A 15,784-nucleotide genomic window follows, 5' to 3' on the forward strand; every position below is an offset into this window, starting at 1 on the left:
GAAAGATTGCTCTTGGAAGAAGGAAACATTGAGGTTATTTAAATTATTACAAGTATCTTTATTCAGTTTTTAGTTTATTACTTATCTTTTAGTGAATTTAGGGATTTAGACTCCTTTAAGTCATATTTATAATTTTGTGAATTCCTGTACTCTGCTCGGACACAATGGAATTCCAATTTTCGCTGCTGGATTGTCTGAAAGCTTTGTTTGAAATTTTCTCTAAGTGACGATTTTCTAATTGGGCTATGCGTGTTCAATTTTATTGTACAAGCACAAATAATGTCATTGTGTAAAGCTGTTGTTGTTATTGATGCATCTATACGAAATTTGATGACTTAGATCAAAGCATCTTAAAATATAGTGAGACAAACGTTGAGTGCCAGCCCGACCGTTGTCCACTCCTAATTTTTTCTTACGGTTAATCAGCAAAATCACCTTTCCCAAAAGTAAAATAAAAATAAATCAGCAAAATCAGAATACTCATTCGAAGTTACCAAAGCAAGTAGCAAGTCCTAAAATTCTTGGCGGCTAACTTTACATTTGCAAATCACCAGCAAGTAACATCAGCTTCTTTTAAGGGGGGGAAAAAGGCACAAAGAAGCTCCTATAGAGGTCTCATCCGCCCTTGAATGCAGTTGAGTAGAAAACTATGTTCAAGGAAGAATACCAGCAGCAAACAACTATACATCTCGCTTCAGAAGGTTTTTAATCAACTCACGGCGGTTTTGTTCAATTATATCACTCAGGGTTGCATTCCTTTCACAGCACTGGTAAGAGATGCAGCTAGAAGAAGGCAATACCAAGGGAACATTTTCAACCCCGATAAGGTACTCGTGCTTAAGTGCATCCATAGCTGTAATTCTCTGTTTTGGATTCAAGCAGAGCATTTGCTGTAAGCACACAAGAGCAGGCCTGAGTTAAGAAAAGTGCAAATCTGTAAATACAATTGCTAAAAAATCAGTTTAATTTTTCCCCTCAGAAAGGATATCAATGAATATTTTATGATTATTAAGTTGAATACAGTTTCATATATGAATAGGGAAAATTTGGTAACCACCCTTACAGTGTGGTCTATAAATGCATTTTTATTGATACTTACAGACAGAAGATCAACCCCAGCAGGTTCTAAATTGGGAAACTTTTCAGCCAAATTCTGAACAGTAACAGACGACAACAATGTTAATCATAATTCCAAGGCTCTTGAGGCAAAGTAGAAAACCAATCCAGAAGATTTCTTACTGCAGGCTCAAAATGAGGATACAAAGGAAGGATTTCACTTATATAAGTTGATTCAGCCCAAGATTCATCAGTTGGTGTACCCAAAAGGCTTCATAAAAGAAATTTGTTGTAAGAAGGGTGACAGTCACAAAGAAAGATATAACCAGGTAGTTTGTCAAGTCCGTAAGATACCTAAAGATGAGTGACAAGTGATCGTGCTTTTTGCTAGGGAATAGAGGCTTCCCAGTTATCATCTCGGCAAATATACAGCCCACAGCCCACACGTCTATAGGAGTAGAGTATCCAGTGTAGCCAAGCAGTAGCTCAGGTGCCTTATACGGGGAATATACACACTGCAGAGAATGCATAAAAGAAAAGAAATAAGTCAAGGAGACCTGGTGCTTCTATTTTATAAAGTATAAAATCAGGATGTTAACTTGCGATTTTGTTGCTTTACAATAATATATATTTATTTGAGAATCAATGTCAGTCAATGCATTACTAACGAAAAAGATTACAAACATAAGATATTTATTTGAAGGTAAAAGTGTAAAGGAATAGATAACAATTTTGACACACAAACTCTACCAGCACACATCTAACCATGAAGCAATAAGTATCACTTTCTAAGATTTCCTAGGGTGAAACATGTATATGTGTTTTAGATGTCCTACATTTATAGCAGATTAGAGAGAAGCAAAACTTCTCAGTAATGAGCTCAAAGTAATGAAAATAGAATATTATGCTCTGGCTAAGGCTTAAAGCTAATCAGTAGAATGAAAGATAAATATGCATACATCACGAGAATATTCTTTCTGAGGAACTCCAATAGCTCTGGCAAGTCCAAAGTCAGCAAGTTTCACTGTGTTCCTTTTGAGATCTATCAACAGATTATTTGGTTTCAAATCTCTGTGCAGAATTTTGAGTGAATGACAATATGCCAAACCGAGAAGAATTTGCTTTAATATGGCCTGTTAAGGAACAGAGAGAAAGAAAATTTTGTTTACCGTCAAAAATATATTGATGGACCATTAAAAAGCCAAATGGACATTGAATCTTTAACATATTATTTGAAATCCATTCATTTCAATCTTCAACACAATAAGTGAAGTTTATATGCATTCCTGATGTTTTGTAATTGCAATTAAAAAAGAATGCATTTTGATCAAATTCTTCCTATAAAAAGATTCACATGTACTAATTAATATAATATCTCCACAAACAAAGCACATTCAAAAAAAAAAAAAACTATAATTTTATTTTTACAAAGAAATCATAAATCCATGTAAAATGTGCTTTCTGATTGAAAAACTAAGCTCTCCAACTGTATTAATCATATACCAATGTACCATGTGCTGTCTGATAGAAGAACTAATCTCATTCAAACAGTGAGCAAAAGGAGTACCGGACAGAATAAAGCAAACAATCTTGCTTACTTTTATAACGAGTAAATTCAAAGTGGTCTTGTGCCTGGTGATGAATGAATGCAGATCAAGGTCTAAGTACTCAAAGACAAGAAACACGTCTGTCCAACCACTCTGTACATCCAGCAACCTGCAGCCAAATTGTCACCAAAATTCAGGCAAAAAAGGTGCTGGAGTCTTAGTAGGATCTGTCCAGGCAGTCTTCCAATTATTAAGCATATATTTGAGAATAGAATCATACTCAACGAGCAGTAACAAAAGGGAATCATGTATATTTGGTCTCATGCCTTTGATTACCAAGCAAATTTACGCAACTGAAAAATATTTGTCTTCTAATTGGTTCCAAACATATATGCCAAGCCTCAAACACCAAAATATCAAGCAGCTAGTCCATTTCTTCATTATGCAAATTGTAATTATATAAGTTATTTTCTTCAATCACTATTGTATTCAATAAGTGAATATTAGTAAGAATACCTGACAATATTTTCATGTTCCAACTCCTTGAGAAGAGAGACTTCTCTAATAATATAGCTTGGGACACCTTCTTGCTCAGTCTGAATAGTCATCATCTTGATAGCTACCTTCTGGCCGGTTACTTTATTACGACACTTGTAAACCTCGCCGTAGCCGCCTGCTCCTATTTTCTTGATCTTTTTGTAGTTCAAATTCTTCAGCTTTCCCATTGATCTGATTCAAAATTGAGATACGAAACAGAAAAAAATGACAAAATAGAGCTTGACTGAGAAAATTATGTAAAATGCTAATACAGGATTAATAAAGGAATGTATCTCTCAGATGCATAAATACGAAAATGTGCTAAATTAAAATCATAGAAAGATACATGATTGATAGCTAAAAGAAATGAATTATTTGACAAGATAAAGATTAGAATCTTATGCAATGAAGCAGTTAAAGTAGAAGAACAAAGAATCAAGCATTCATGAACTTAAGATGAATTGCCAACTGAAAAATCATCAATTAAGAACCAAAAACAAGAATCCTGATTTCAAGAAATCCAAAATTGAAGATAAACCCAATACATTGATTACTGAAGAATCAATCACCCAATACATTGATTACTGAAGAATCAATCACTGGTTTTAATCGTAAATCTTGCTAGATATAGAGAGTAAGAGATGGTACCTGTTCTTCAATCACTGATTCTACAGAGAAGCCGTTTTTCTTTTCTTTCTTTTTTTGGGAAAATAAAATCAAACTGTTCGTTTTGGACAAAGGGGAGGGCAAAAATTCTGTTATTGACCCCTGAAATTCCCGCCAAAAAGTTTAAATGCATCTCAGCGGTCAATCCACCACTGCGTTTGGGATATTTCAATAATTTTGTGACAATTTGATCCTCTTCCATTTTTAACAATTTAATCATACAAAATTAACAACTTAATTGAATGTTAAAGAGAACCATAAGGATTTTTCCTGTAAACCACACCATCCTTGTGAATCAGTTGGCTGAAGACAATAGCAAAAAGGCCGCTAATTATAATGGGCCTTCCTTTTGGGCCCAACCTGGAGTGGTTTCTTCATTTACTCATCCTTGTCTTCACGCCCCGAAGTTAACAATTTCACCGGTCAGAAAACATGCGCGCTTAAGATTATACGTCATCCCCCATGGCCCACAACTTAATTAATATTTTATTTATACCTTGTTAGTATTTGAAAGAAAGGAAGTCTTTTCTTCATCTCTAATTTGCTTCGATCTTTCTTATCCTGAAAAGATAAAATTACAGACCATGGGCTCTATCGAGGAAGAAAGACTGCTCTTGGAAGAAGGAAACATTGAGGTTATTTTGATCAATACCAGTATCTTCATTCAAATTTAACTTTTAATTTTGAAATGAAAATTTTGACTTTATTACACATCTTTGAGTTTTAGTGAATTTAGGGATTTAGACATTCTGATTGTAAGTCAAATTGATATGGTTTATGCATTTAGTTATGGGGTGACATTATTTTTAGTAAATATAGCTTGCTTTATGATGAATCAATTGTATATATTTTGGTTTTGTCTCGTTATAAGTTATATTTATAATTTTGTGGATTTCTGTACTCGTTTTGAACACAAAGGAATTTTAATTTTAGCTGCTGGATTGTCTGAAAGCTGTGTGTGAAAGTGAAGTTTTCTCTAAGTGACTATTTTTTAATTGGGCGATGCGTGTTCAGTTTTATTGTACAAGCTCAAATAATGTGAATGTGTAAAGATCATACTATTATTGATGCGTCTATATGCTATTCTCTGACTTAGATCAACACATCTTGAAATATAGTGATCAAACATGATCTCAGGTTGCTTTTATTGTGGGTTGAGCATAGTCTAGTCAATTATTCGCTGGAGGACATCAGTTATAGGAAAATCATCACCTTGAATAGTTGTTAAAAATGAAAAATTTACTGTTTTTAGTATCATTCATGATTTTTATTCTTTCTTCGTCTGTTTGTTCTTCTAATCTCAAATTATTGAGCATATTAGAATTCTCTGAACTGATTGATGACATTTCATCACTCTCTGCTGAGACTTCAATTCTTTTGCCTCCGTTTGTTGTTTCAAAATCTTAAATCTTACGTGCTTATGCTTAAAATCGTCTTTCTTAGTTTGTAGTGGTATGTGCAGTATGATATAAATGCATCATCTCAACGAGCTGTGATGAGAGTTCTTAGATTATGTTCTGCCTCCAAGATTTTTTTTTGGGAGAGACAGATGGAAAATTGATGAAGTTGTTCAATTTTCTCCCTCAGTTGATGATGTCTAGGCTGCAAATAGTGGCTTACAAGGATCATCTTTGTTATTTATGAACTGCAAGGTTGGGTACGGTGGTACTGAATAAATGATTACCTTTAATGAATGAAAATTAGATTGGGTAATCCTTAAGTGATTACCTACCAATTTCACCCTTCCATGTGTGAAAGACAAATGAATAGAGGTTTTGCCTTCACTTTGTATATATTCATTTCTTTATTGGTGAGATGCAGATGACAAACTGTCATCAGTCATCATCTTGCCATAATCCTTCAAATGAAAGGTTCACTGGCATGTAATTACCTTGAGACAGATTTGTTATTATTTCAGTTCTGATTGCAAAATCTATCTGCATGTTTTTTCTTTAAGTGAAGGCTTCTTTCCCATGGGTAGTTAGAAGATTATTACTATTTGTAGTTGAAATGTACTAAGAAGTTATATATGACTTTTTAAGTTTTGTATTCGTGTCAACAAAAAGTAATGACAAAAAGTAAAACAACTTTTTATTCTTTTATTTTCGCTGAATAAATGCCTTTTCACTTTTCCTTTTCCTTTTTTATTGTTTGTTTATTTATTTCTTTTTTGTGCATCTATTTTCCTCAAAATTGTTCACTTTCTCCTCCACTTCTCTCTATCTCTCTTGATATACTGCCTTGGAGATTGGTATCTTTTTGTCTTATATGATCTTTTATGTTACTTCTTTAGAATAAAAGCAGTGGACTGTACACAGGAGATGGCTCTGTAGACATTAGTGGGAAGCCTGTTCTGAAGCAGAACACTGGAAATTGGAGAGCATGCCCCTTCATTTTGGGTAATTTAGGATTCTTTTCCCTTGTTCTTTTTATTAAATATTCTTATTTATGACGGTTGTAATCTGAAATGCAGGTACTGAGTGTTGTGAACGCTTGGCCTACTATGGAATCGCAACTAATCTTGTTTCTTATCTTACCCACAAACTACACGAAGGAAATGTGTCTGCTGCAAGAAATGTTACCACCTGGCAAGGCACTTGCTATCTTACACCTCTTATTGGAGCTGTCTTAGCTGATGCTTACTGGGGAAGATATTGGACAATTGCTGCTTTCTCCACAATTTACTTCATTGTAATTTATCTCTCTTTATTGGCAATGGTTTCTTTTCTCCTCATTTCCTTTCCACATTTGCTTGAGGCCGTCAGTGACATGAAGTTTTAATTGGTTTAGGGAATGTGCACATTGACTCTCTCAGCCTCAATTCCTGCTCTAAAGCCGGCTGAATGTGTGGGTGCTTTATGCCCTTCGGCTACTCCAGCTCAGTATGCTGTATTCTTCTTTGGGCTTTATCTGATTGCGCTAGGGACTGGTGGGATTAAACCATGTGTTTCATCCTTCGGGGCAGATCAGTTTGATGATACTGATTCCAACGAAAGAGTAAAGAAGGGATCCTTCTTCAACTGGTTTTATTTTTCTATCAACATTGGTGCCCTGATATCAAGTAGTCTTATTGTATGGATCCAAGACAATGCTGGGTGGGGACTAGGATTTGGAATTCCTGCATTGTTTATGGGCTTTGCCATTGCAAGTTTCTTTTCAGGAACTTCACTCTACAGATTTCAAAGGCCAGGGGGAAGCCCCATTACAAGAATGTGTCAGGTTTTGGTTGCTTCATTCCGTAAATGGAATTTGGAAGTACCTAATGACAGTACTCTTCTGTATGAAACTCAAGACAAAGCCTCAGCCATTGAAGGTAGCCGGAAGATAGAGCACAGCGATGAACTTAGGTAAAGTTTCTTTTTCTATACTTCTACATTCTGTGTGCTTCATTCCCCACCCCCACCTTTTTTGGGTTGAACCGTCAGCGGATAATTTTCTCTTCACAAAAGCTTATTAGCTAGTTTTGAAATGGAACATCACGATACTAAGTTTGGGGGGGTGTTATGACATCCACAAATTTAGTTCTTGGCATTTTGACACAAGATAGTCAAATTAATGGGGATAAGTAACTGACAAAGGAAAATTTTATGGATTCATTTGATGTAATGCTGAGTATATTGAATAAACTAATCGAATTTATGTGTGAAGATGACTGGGGCTATTGAATATCATCTGAAAGGATGATAGAACATTGAATTTCCTAACCATATTAAAATCGAGTTCCTACTCCAGGTTTTTCCCTTGGTTGCTTAAGCTTATATTTTGAGGGCAATTTGTCCACCTCATAGACATTGCCATGTTTAGATGAAAAATGTTAATTGCAGAATTTTCTCGTGTATATCCTCTTTTTGTTATGTATATCAACGCCTAATTATTATCTGGCCACTTCATGTCTAGCGTATCTTTGTGTCTGGGTATCCTCCTCACTCGTTCTTGTCTTAAACTGGAAGTCTTATTCTATGTTTGGGATTCTATCTCTGACATGTAGTTTTTTAGTATGGCAGTATTTATCACTGGCTGGATATGGATGCACAATGTGGTTTTCCATGCTCATTTTAGATAATGTTTTCCTAGGAATTATGCTAATTACAGTATGCAATTTGGGATTATGTTCTGTGTTTGTTGTCCCATGTTTCTTGGATGTTGGACTGAGGAAATATACAGTCTTCTTGCATCTTATCTTTTAGAATTTATCATTAATAAGAATTCCTTTTTTCTTTTCTGTTTGCATATGGTAATGCTATTTAATTCCTGTAATCACTTCAGTCTATAGGGGGGAAGTTTCAACTAACAGTTTCCTGAAATTTCGTATGCAATAAATCTTTGCTCCCAGAAAAAGAAGCAGAGTATCTAATAGCCACTTTTCGCAGGTGCCTTGACAAAGCTGCTGTAGTTTCAGATGCTGAGATCAAAAGTGGTGATTTCTCCAATCCTTGGATTCTTTGCACTGTAACTCAGGTGGAGGAACTAAAAATTTTGATCCGAATGTTTCCTATCTGGGCTACTGGAATTGTCTTTTCTGCTGTATATGCCCAAATGTCTACATTGTTTGTGGAACAAGGGATGGTGATGGACACGTCTATTGGTTCTTTCACCATTCCTCCTGCCTCTCTCTCAAGTTTTGATGTTATCAGTGTTATTTTCTGGGTACCTATATATGATAAGATCATTGTCCCAATAGCAAGGAAGTTCACAGGCAAGGAGAGGGGTTTCTCAGAGTTGCAGCGAATGGGAATTGGCCTCTTTCTGTCAGTTCTCTGCATGTCTGCTGCTGCTGTGGTTGAGATCAATAGATTGCGTCTTGCAAGAGAGCTTGAGCTTGTTGACCAAAATGTTTCTGTGCCAATTAGCATCTTTTGGCAAATACCACAGTATTTCTTGTTGGGTGCGGCAGAAGTATGTACATTCATTGGACAGCTTGAGTTCTTCTATGACCAATCTCCAGATGCGATGCGGAGCTTGTGCAGTGCGTTATCTCTTCTGACGACAGCGTTAGGCAATTACCTTAGTTCTTTCATTCTGACAGTGGTAACTTATTTCACAACTGCTGGAGGGAAAACTGGATGGATTCCAGATAACTTGAATAAGGGTCATCTTGATTATTTTTTCTGGCTTCTAGCTGGACTCAGCATTTTTAATATGTTGTTGTATGTTGTCTGTGCCAAAAAGTACAAGCAGAAGAAGGCCGGTTAATTTTATTACAAGAAGACGCAGTAGCCACTTCTCCAAATGGTTTTGTACATAAAATCTGCAGCTTCACAGCCACCAAATCTCCTTAAAGTTCCAAGAACAATGTTTGTAAAATAATATGAATTTATTTTCTTAATAATAACTGCTTGTATTTATTTATTAGGAATTTAAGTTCTCTTTTATCATTGGTTCTGATTTAGAGTTAGTATCATTTTCATGAAAGCAGCTGGTCATTTTTGTGATCTGAGTTTGCAGGATTAATTACGTCAGCATGAACCAGTCCCTCAAAACAGGGGTGGGCATTAATCGGCTCAGTTCGGTTTTGTTCAAAAATCAAACTGAATTGAACCTGATTGGATCAAGAAGTTATGAACCGGATATGAACCGAAGTGAGGAATAGAATTGAATTATTACAGTTCGGTTTGGTTTGGTTTTATATGATCTTTTGGTTTACGAAATTTAATCTTTTTTCTTTTATATTAGCTAAATTTTTATACCTTTCACCTAAATTTATTTATTTTTAGTCCAATCTAATTGTAATCTCCAATTTAATTGTAATCTCTAATCATTCATATTTTATACAAAAATATTAATGTATATAGAAATTGAACTCTTTTCAATTTTAATACTGAATCAATTGGTTTTTGGTTTAGTTTGGTTCAAATAAAAAACCAATCGGTTCACATTTTTTGTATCATTCTGTTCTTATAAAATTAATCCCAAAAATTATGTCCAATAACAAAATGTTTGTTGTGCTTAATATTTTAAGTTTCATGTATATTTGTCCTAATTCTGCCATTTATTCGAGTAGTCTTTTATTTGCTAAATTATGAGGCTTACGTTTTTTTAAATCCTATTGTAGATGTTATGCGAGTAATATTTGTTCTATTTTTTCTCTTACCCTTTGTTTGGCAAGCTATTGTAAGTTTTCAATTCGATCTTTAATATTGTGCTAGAAAAATTCATGATTTATTCAAGTGGAAAAAAAATTTAACAATTAATAAATAAGAGCATATGAGTTTACAATACGAACAAATCCCCACCTCAATTCAAACAATGAAATTCTTGGGAACCGCGATCCATTTTGATCCTCCTATTTGTTATTTGTTGATTATGATCTTTTTTCACCAAAATCATCTTATATTAGAGCCAAACAATGTTAAATTCTAATCGTGTGAATTTAATTTCTGAAAATAATTTTCTATTCGGAGAATCAAATTCCAACAATGCCCTACCCTCAACTATTCTCTACAATTTTGAATAAAGCTTAAAAATTAAAATATACATTACAACATTCAAACATGTACCTTTGGAGAATAGGATGTGGTTATGACTTATTGTTTACTTGTATTTTTATGTTTATTTACTAAACTTATAAATATTTGTTTAGTCTTTATATTTTAATTTAAGTGCTCATTTAGTCCTCATATTTAAAAAAAATCTCAAAACACCACTATAATTAAATATATTACATTCTTACTCTTATTTTTTTTCTTTCCTTTTATAATAATACATTTCCAATAATATTGACATTAATTTATTTATTTATAAAAAATTAATTAGCAAATTAAACAATAAATATCAATGTAAAGAACTAATATTTTTTGTACATATGCAACAATCTTACTAATAATTATTTTATAAAAAATTATTTAACATATTAATCAAAAAAGTAAAATATATGCAACAATCACAAAACTAATAATTATTTTATAAAAAATTATTTAACATACCAATCACGATTCAAATAATTGAATCGTGATTGGTTTATTTTAAATAAGCTTTACCAAATTTGGTTATAGAATTCTTTGGAGCATTCAATGATCAAACAAATTTGAACGCGGTTGGTCAATTTTATGTTTGATATGGTACTTTGCGTTGTTATCTAAGAAATCACTCCGGCTTAGCTATTTTAAAGCCGATATTTAATAGCGCTTTGGACCAGTAGTCCGCATCCTCGAGTGTCCAGCTTATATACCAAAATCAATTATCTCTTTACCAAATAGAATTAAGTTGCTTTAAACGTGATTGATTCTTTTTATTGGGCTATTACCAGATTTAGATTAGATACTTTTAAAGGCTTGGGTACATACACAGTACTAAATCCGGATCCCGAAAATGGTGCTCTGAAGGAATGGAGGGAGAAGAGAAGATTTACAACTGAGGATCGAGATCCGGTCTCTTTGCCTCAGAGGAACGTACAAATTTTATGGCAGATCTGATAAAGACCAGTCTGCAAGCATGCTTTGAAAAGAAAAGTGCTTTTAAAAATAAATTGCTGGAATTTAAATGTGCATAAAATTAAATTGCAGAAAAGTAAATTGCAGAAATTTAAAGTACATGGAATTGAAATGGCTTTAAATAAAATTATAAGTGCTTTAATGAAACTAAAAACGGAATGCTTACATTGATTGCTTTTCTTTGTAAAGAAGAAAGGGAAATTATGAGAAATTAATCTGAAGACAGGAGAAATTCCTTTTTGTCTTCGGATTCCAGATTCCTATTCCCAGAGAGAGAGAGAGAGTTTTAGAGAGAAGGAAGAGAAGTAGAGAGAGAAGCTCTGAAAAATGAGAAATGAAAAACCTGAGGAGTCTGAGTCTTCCTCTCGGTTTTTATACAAAAATCTTTAAACTGTTCACTGTAGCGGGATTTTAAGTGCACAGTAACATCTGAAAATCTGCACTGTTCACTGTAGCGGAATTTTAAGTGCACAGTGACAATTGGATCGTATCTTTGAATAGTAGATGCTTTGTACAAATACTGAAATACAGACTGACATATAATACGGGTGAAGAGACATGTGCGCTCTCACTTGTGTCCAGGGGACCACCCGAAACTAGAATAAAAATTATTTTACTTTTTTTTAAAGTAAATAATCAAATAATTATTTACAATGCTTTACTGGAGAGAAAATGCCGAAACAATCATCTTCGTTTTCGTCTCCAAGGGAAATGAATGGCTCTTCGTCTTCATCATCGTCTTCATCTTCAGTGGAATCTGCAACAGAGGATTTTGATCTTGAGGCGAGAAGCTGTTCCATGGCTTTAAAATATTCATCTTCAGTTTTGGCTCTTGCCAATAGAGACTGGGCTTTGGATTTTTGGGTCAGGAAGGTTTGTTGGGCTTTAAAGGCTTCTAGGGTTGGTTGTAGGAGGCTTTTAGAGGAGAGCCAATCTTTGATCATGTCAACAGTCAATTTGGACTGTTCATCAAATTTTGACCACCATTTGACTTTGAAGGTTCTTTGAAGGATGACTTGGGACTCATGGGTATGAAATCAGAGGTTCCACATCCAAACCCATGGTAGGAAGAAGTTTGTACAAAAACAGAGAAATTGGGGAAATCTTTTCTCTGAGTCAGAAGGATTATAATGGGTTTTAAAGAGGTTTAAACAATTTGTAGCATTTGGAGTTAGGATTTGAGATATTGGTCCGAAGAAGTTCCACCAATGATGAAACCAATTAGGTAGGCTTTGGACGGTTATTTTTGAATTAAAGAAAAATAACCAAGAATGAGATTTTTTAGGGTTTTGGATAAAAAAGGTGTTATACCAGGCTTGTTGGTAATCCCAGTAGGAAAAAGTCCGACAATGTGGTAAACGGGTCTCAAAATTTAAAGGAAAGGTTTTGAAATTGTGGAGTAGATCACCCTACTGGTTTGGGCTCAAAACTTTTAAGATTGTGGCCGTGGAATAAGCCGGCTCAAAATGGGTTTTATCAAGAAAGAAATGCTTGAATTTAACGGATTCAGTTATTTCTAAAATGCTTGGATAGTAAGACTGGGGTTTTGTCAAATACCATGGTTTGAAAAACCAGCCTTTGGGAAAAAACTTTGAAATGCTTTGAAAAGGATCAGTATGATAAAATCCATCTTCCATAGAAAGAATGTTTTGAAAATGGGTTTTATCGAACCAATCAGAGGTTTTCTTTGAAGGTGTTGGCTAGGAAAGCACAATTTGGGAAGATGAGCTTTCAGCAGACACAACAATATTTTGAGAAGAGGGTTTATTAATTTCTTTTTTAGGAGAAGTTTGGCTTTGAGAAAGGTTTTGTAGGGCGAGCATGAGCTCTGGAGATTTTGTAATGGAACTCATCCATTGCTTTACTTGGTCATCAGAAGAAATAGATTTGTATTGGGCTCCATGTTCTTCAACCATTTCTATCCAAGATTTAATGGGCATGGTGTTGAGTGTTAGAAAATGCATATTTATAAAGGAGAAAACCGTCATTTTACATTTCAAGTCTTACTAACAACCCTTACTTTTATGTATTTAACATTCTTATGATTTAATTACGTGTGTTTTATTTTAATTAAGTAATTTATGTATTTTAGGGGCATTATAGTCATTTCACAATAAAGGAGAGATCAGACGGCAAAACGGACATCACTTTTGAACTCAGGACGGTCGAAAACCTTAGGAGGAGCATAAAAGGAAAAATGGCACTATTCACATGTACGGTACTATTCACGTGTACGATACTGTATACGTTACTGTTCACGACACTGTTCACATAGACGGATGATGACGTGGCATTGACCGATGATGTGGCATTGACTGATGAGGTGTCACGATCCTGTTGGACTAAAATTCTTATGTACTGTTGATGGTGACGTGGCAGCATATCAGTGGACGAAAAATCTCGCGTACGGTGCATGCATCACACAGGATTATTTTCAACCAAACCGCGTTACTGTTCATCCGGGTCAAACCGCGTTACTGTTCAAAGTCGGGTCAAACCGTGTTACTGTTCATCCGCGTGGTCAAACCGTGGACTGTTGACTGATGACGTGGCGCAATCCTGAGCGTCCAAACTGTTTTTAATCCGATGGCCATGATTTACTCCATGTATCTATAAAAAGGGGGCCTCCCCCCCCTAATTGGATATCTCTGAATCCATTTTTGGGATCCATTTTCTGTAATTCCCTCTCCATCTTGTATTTTCTTCGTATTTTAATAAATTTCCATTTTGCCCCTAGTTCAATTATGAGTGGCTAATTTTCTTTCAAGCTTGGGTTGAAGGTGAAGTCTCAACATGTGTCATGGGCTTAATTTGGTAAATTTATTTTCTCTTCCCCTCTAGTTTTTGTGGATGTTTTGACTTCTCGTCGACAAATAATACTAATCTTGTCTAGTACCGCCTTGGTTACACCGGCCCTCTAGTACAAGGTTATTATTATTTGGCACGATAAGCCCTTAGCACCATATTGATTAGAGCGTGGTTCATGAGGTGTGGATTCCCCCCTCATGATTTAATTGGCATTAATACGGATTATTTAGCCCATGATGCATGTTGATACGGATCCAGATACCCAAGTACGTCATTTCAATAGAATTATCTTCAATTTATTCTCGCCATTGCAATTCCAATTTTAGAATTTATTCTCGCCATTTTAATTTAAGTTTTAGCATATACCAAATCATTTCCACCATAAATCCAACAACCCATTTACAAAATTAATTCTACACAATTAAAATCCACCTCCTCGTGGGATCGACACTCGTCACCATAGATCTATACTACAATAGATTCGTGCGCTTGCGAGTACATTAAAATTTGCACAACAAGTTTTTGGCGCCGTTGCCGGGGAGGTAAGTAATTTTAATTCATAGAATTAATTTTTGTGAATAATTTCTTTTATTTGTTTTCTTGTATTTTTTTTATTAAAAAAAAAAAAGAAAAAAGTGAATCTACATTTAAAGGTTAGTATTTCTTTTCTTTTTCTCTTTTTTAAAATTCTGTAATTTAATTTTCAATTGAATTTTTTTTGTTGTTGTTTAACTTATTAATTTATTTTTAGTTAATTTAATTTCACGTATTTGTTTTTGTGTATTTTTATAGAAAGGTTTTAATAGCGCAATAAGGTTAGTATCATAATTTCTCCCTCTTCTTTATTTTTATTTGTTTTGTTCCCATCTTTATTTTTATTTTATTTATTTTGCATGCATGGTCGTAGGTCATTATTACCTAATCTTGAACCTATAGACCTGGAATTAGAAAAAACACTTCGCACACACAAACACGTTAAAAATAAAATGGATTTACAAGCACCACAGGAGAGGCCATTTAAGGACTATTTTAGTCCCTTAGCTAATTTGAGCACGTCATGCATAAGATACCCAAATGTAGCTGCTAGGAGTTTTGAATTAAAACCTAGTGTGTTAAATTGTCTCCCTACATTTTATGGCCTAGAAAATGAGGATCCATATAATCATTTGAATGATTTTCATGCCATTTGTCAAACATTCAAATATGAGAATTTTTCAGATGATGATGTTAAACTTAGACTATTCCCATTTTCTTTAAAAGATAGAGCTCGTTCATGGTTAAATACTTTACCTGCTAATAGCATTTCATCATGGGAACAAATGGTAACGAAATTTTTGAATAAATATTTCCCAGTGCATAAAACCAACGCTATTCGCAGGGAAATCTCGGAGTTTACCCAGAGAGAGGACGAGCAATTTTTCGAAACATGGGAGCGATTCAATGGGCTACTCTTGAAGTGTCCACATCATGGGTACGAGAAATGGCATCAATGCCAATACTTTTTGGAGGGATTACTACCAAATGTGCAAGAATGGCTAATGGCAACAAGTGGAGGAGAGCTAATGTCAAAAAGTGCATCAGAAATTTGGGAGTTTTTCCAGCGACAAGCGGACAATTCCCAACAACGGAGTCGATCACTCAGGAATACTAGAAGGATTAAAGGAGTGAATGAGGTTCACATTGGTGAGTCAACTTCGGGAATCAAAGAAGTCAAGGAGATGGTTGAAGGTCTTGCTCGAC

At 34.6% G+C, this 15,784-nt stretch overlaps 2 protein-coding genes and 1 non-coding gene across 3 annotated transcripts; 1 reads left to right on the plus strand and 2 right to left on the minus strand.

The window, feature by feature from the left end:
- Nucleotides 1–365: 365 nt before the first annotated feature.
- Nucleotides 366–4,053, minus strand: LOC107174342 (cell division control protein 2 homolog). The gene is made up of 8 exons (XM_052434412.1): nucleotides 3,789–4,053; nucleotides 3,120–3,332; nucleotides 2,655–2,772; nucleotides 2,016–2,189; nucleotides 1,411–1,571; nucleotides 1,240–1,327; nucleotides 1,100–1,153; nucleotides 366–890 (listed from the first exon to the last, which is right to left on the minus strand). The coding sequence occupies exons 2-8, from the start codon at nucleotides 3,326–3,328 to the stop codon at nucleotides 681–683; spliced, it is 1,014 nt and encodes a 337-aa protein (XP_052290372.1). The 5' UTR covers nucleotides 3,329–3,332; nucleotides 3,789–4,053; the 3' UTR covers nucleotides 366–680.
- Nucleotides 4,054–4,273: 220 nt separating this feature from the next.
- LOC102611745 (protein NRT1/ PTR FAMILY 8.3) lies at nucleotides 4,274–9,181 on the plus strand. Its single transcript, XM_006492211.4, has 5 exons — nucleotides 4,274–4,441; nucleotides 6,100–6,205; nucleotides 6,280–6,497; nucleotides 6,597–7,153; nucleotides 8,177–9,181. Exons 1-5 carry the CDS (start codon nucleotides 4,391–4,393, stop codon nucleotides 8,997–8,999), a joined length of 1,755 nt encoding a protein of 584 aa, XP_006492274.1. The 5' UTR covers nucleotides 4,274–4,390; the 3' UTR covers nucleotides 9,000–9,181.
- Nucleotides 9,182–15,414: 6,233 nt separating this feature from the next.
- Nucleotides 15,415–15,518, minus strand: LOC127900505 (small nucleolar RNA R71). The gene has a single exon (XR_008052688.1). It is a non-coding gene; the product is annotated as a small nucleolar RNA R71 (small nucleolar RNA).
- Nucleotides 15,519–15,784: the final 266 nt, after the last annotated feature.

This window comes from Citrus sinensis, chromosome 2, assembly GCF_022201045.2.
Source record: "Citrus sinensis cultivar Valencia sweet orange chromosome 2, DVS_A1.0, whole genome shotgun sequence".
NCBI lineage: Eukaryota > Viridiplantae > Streptophyta > Magnoliopsida > Sapindales > Rutaceae > Citrus > Citrus sinensis.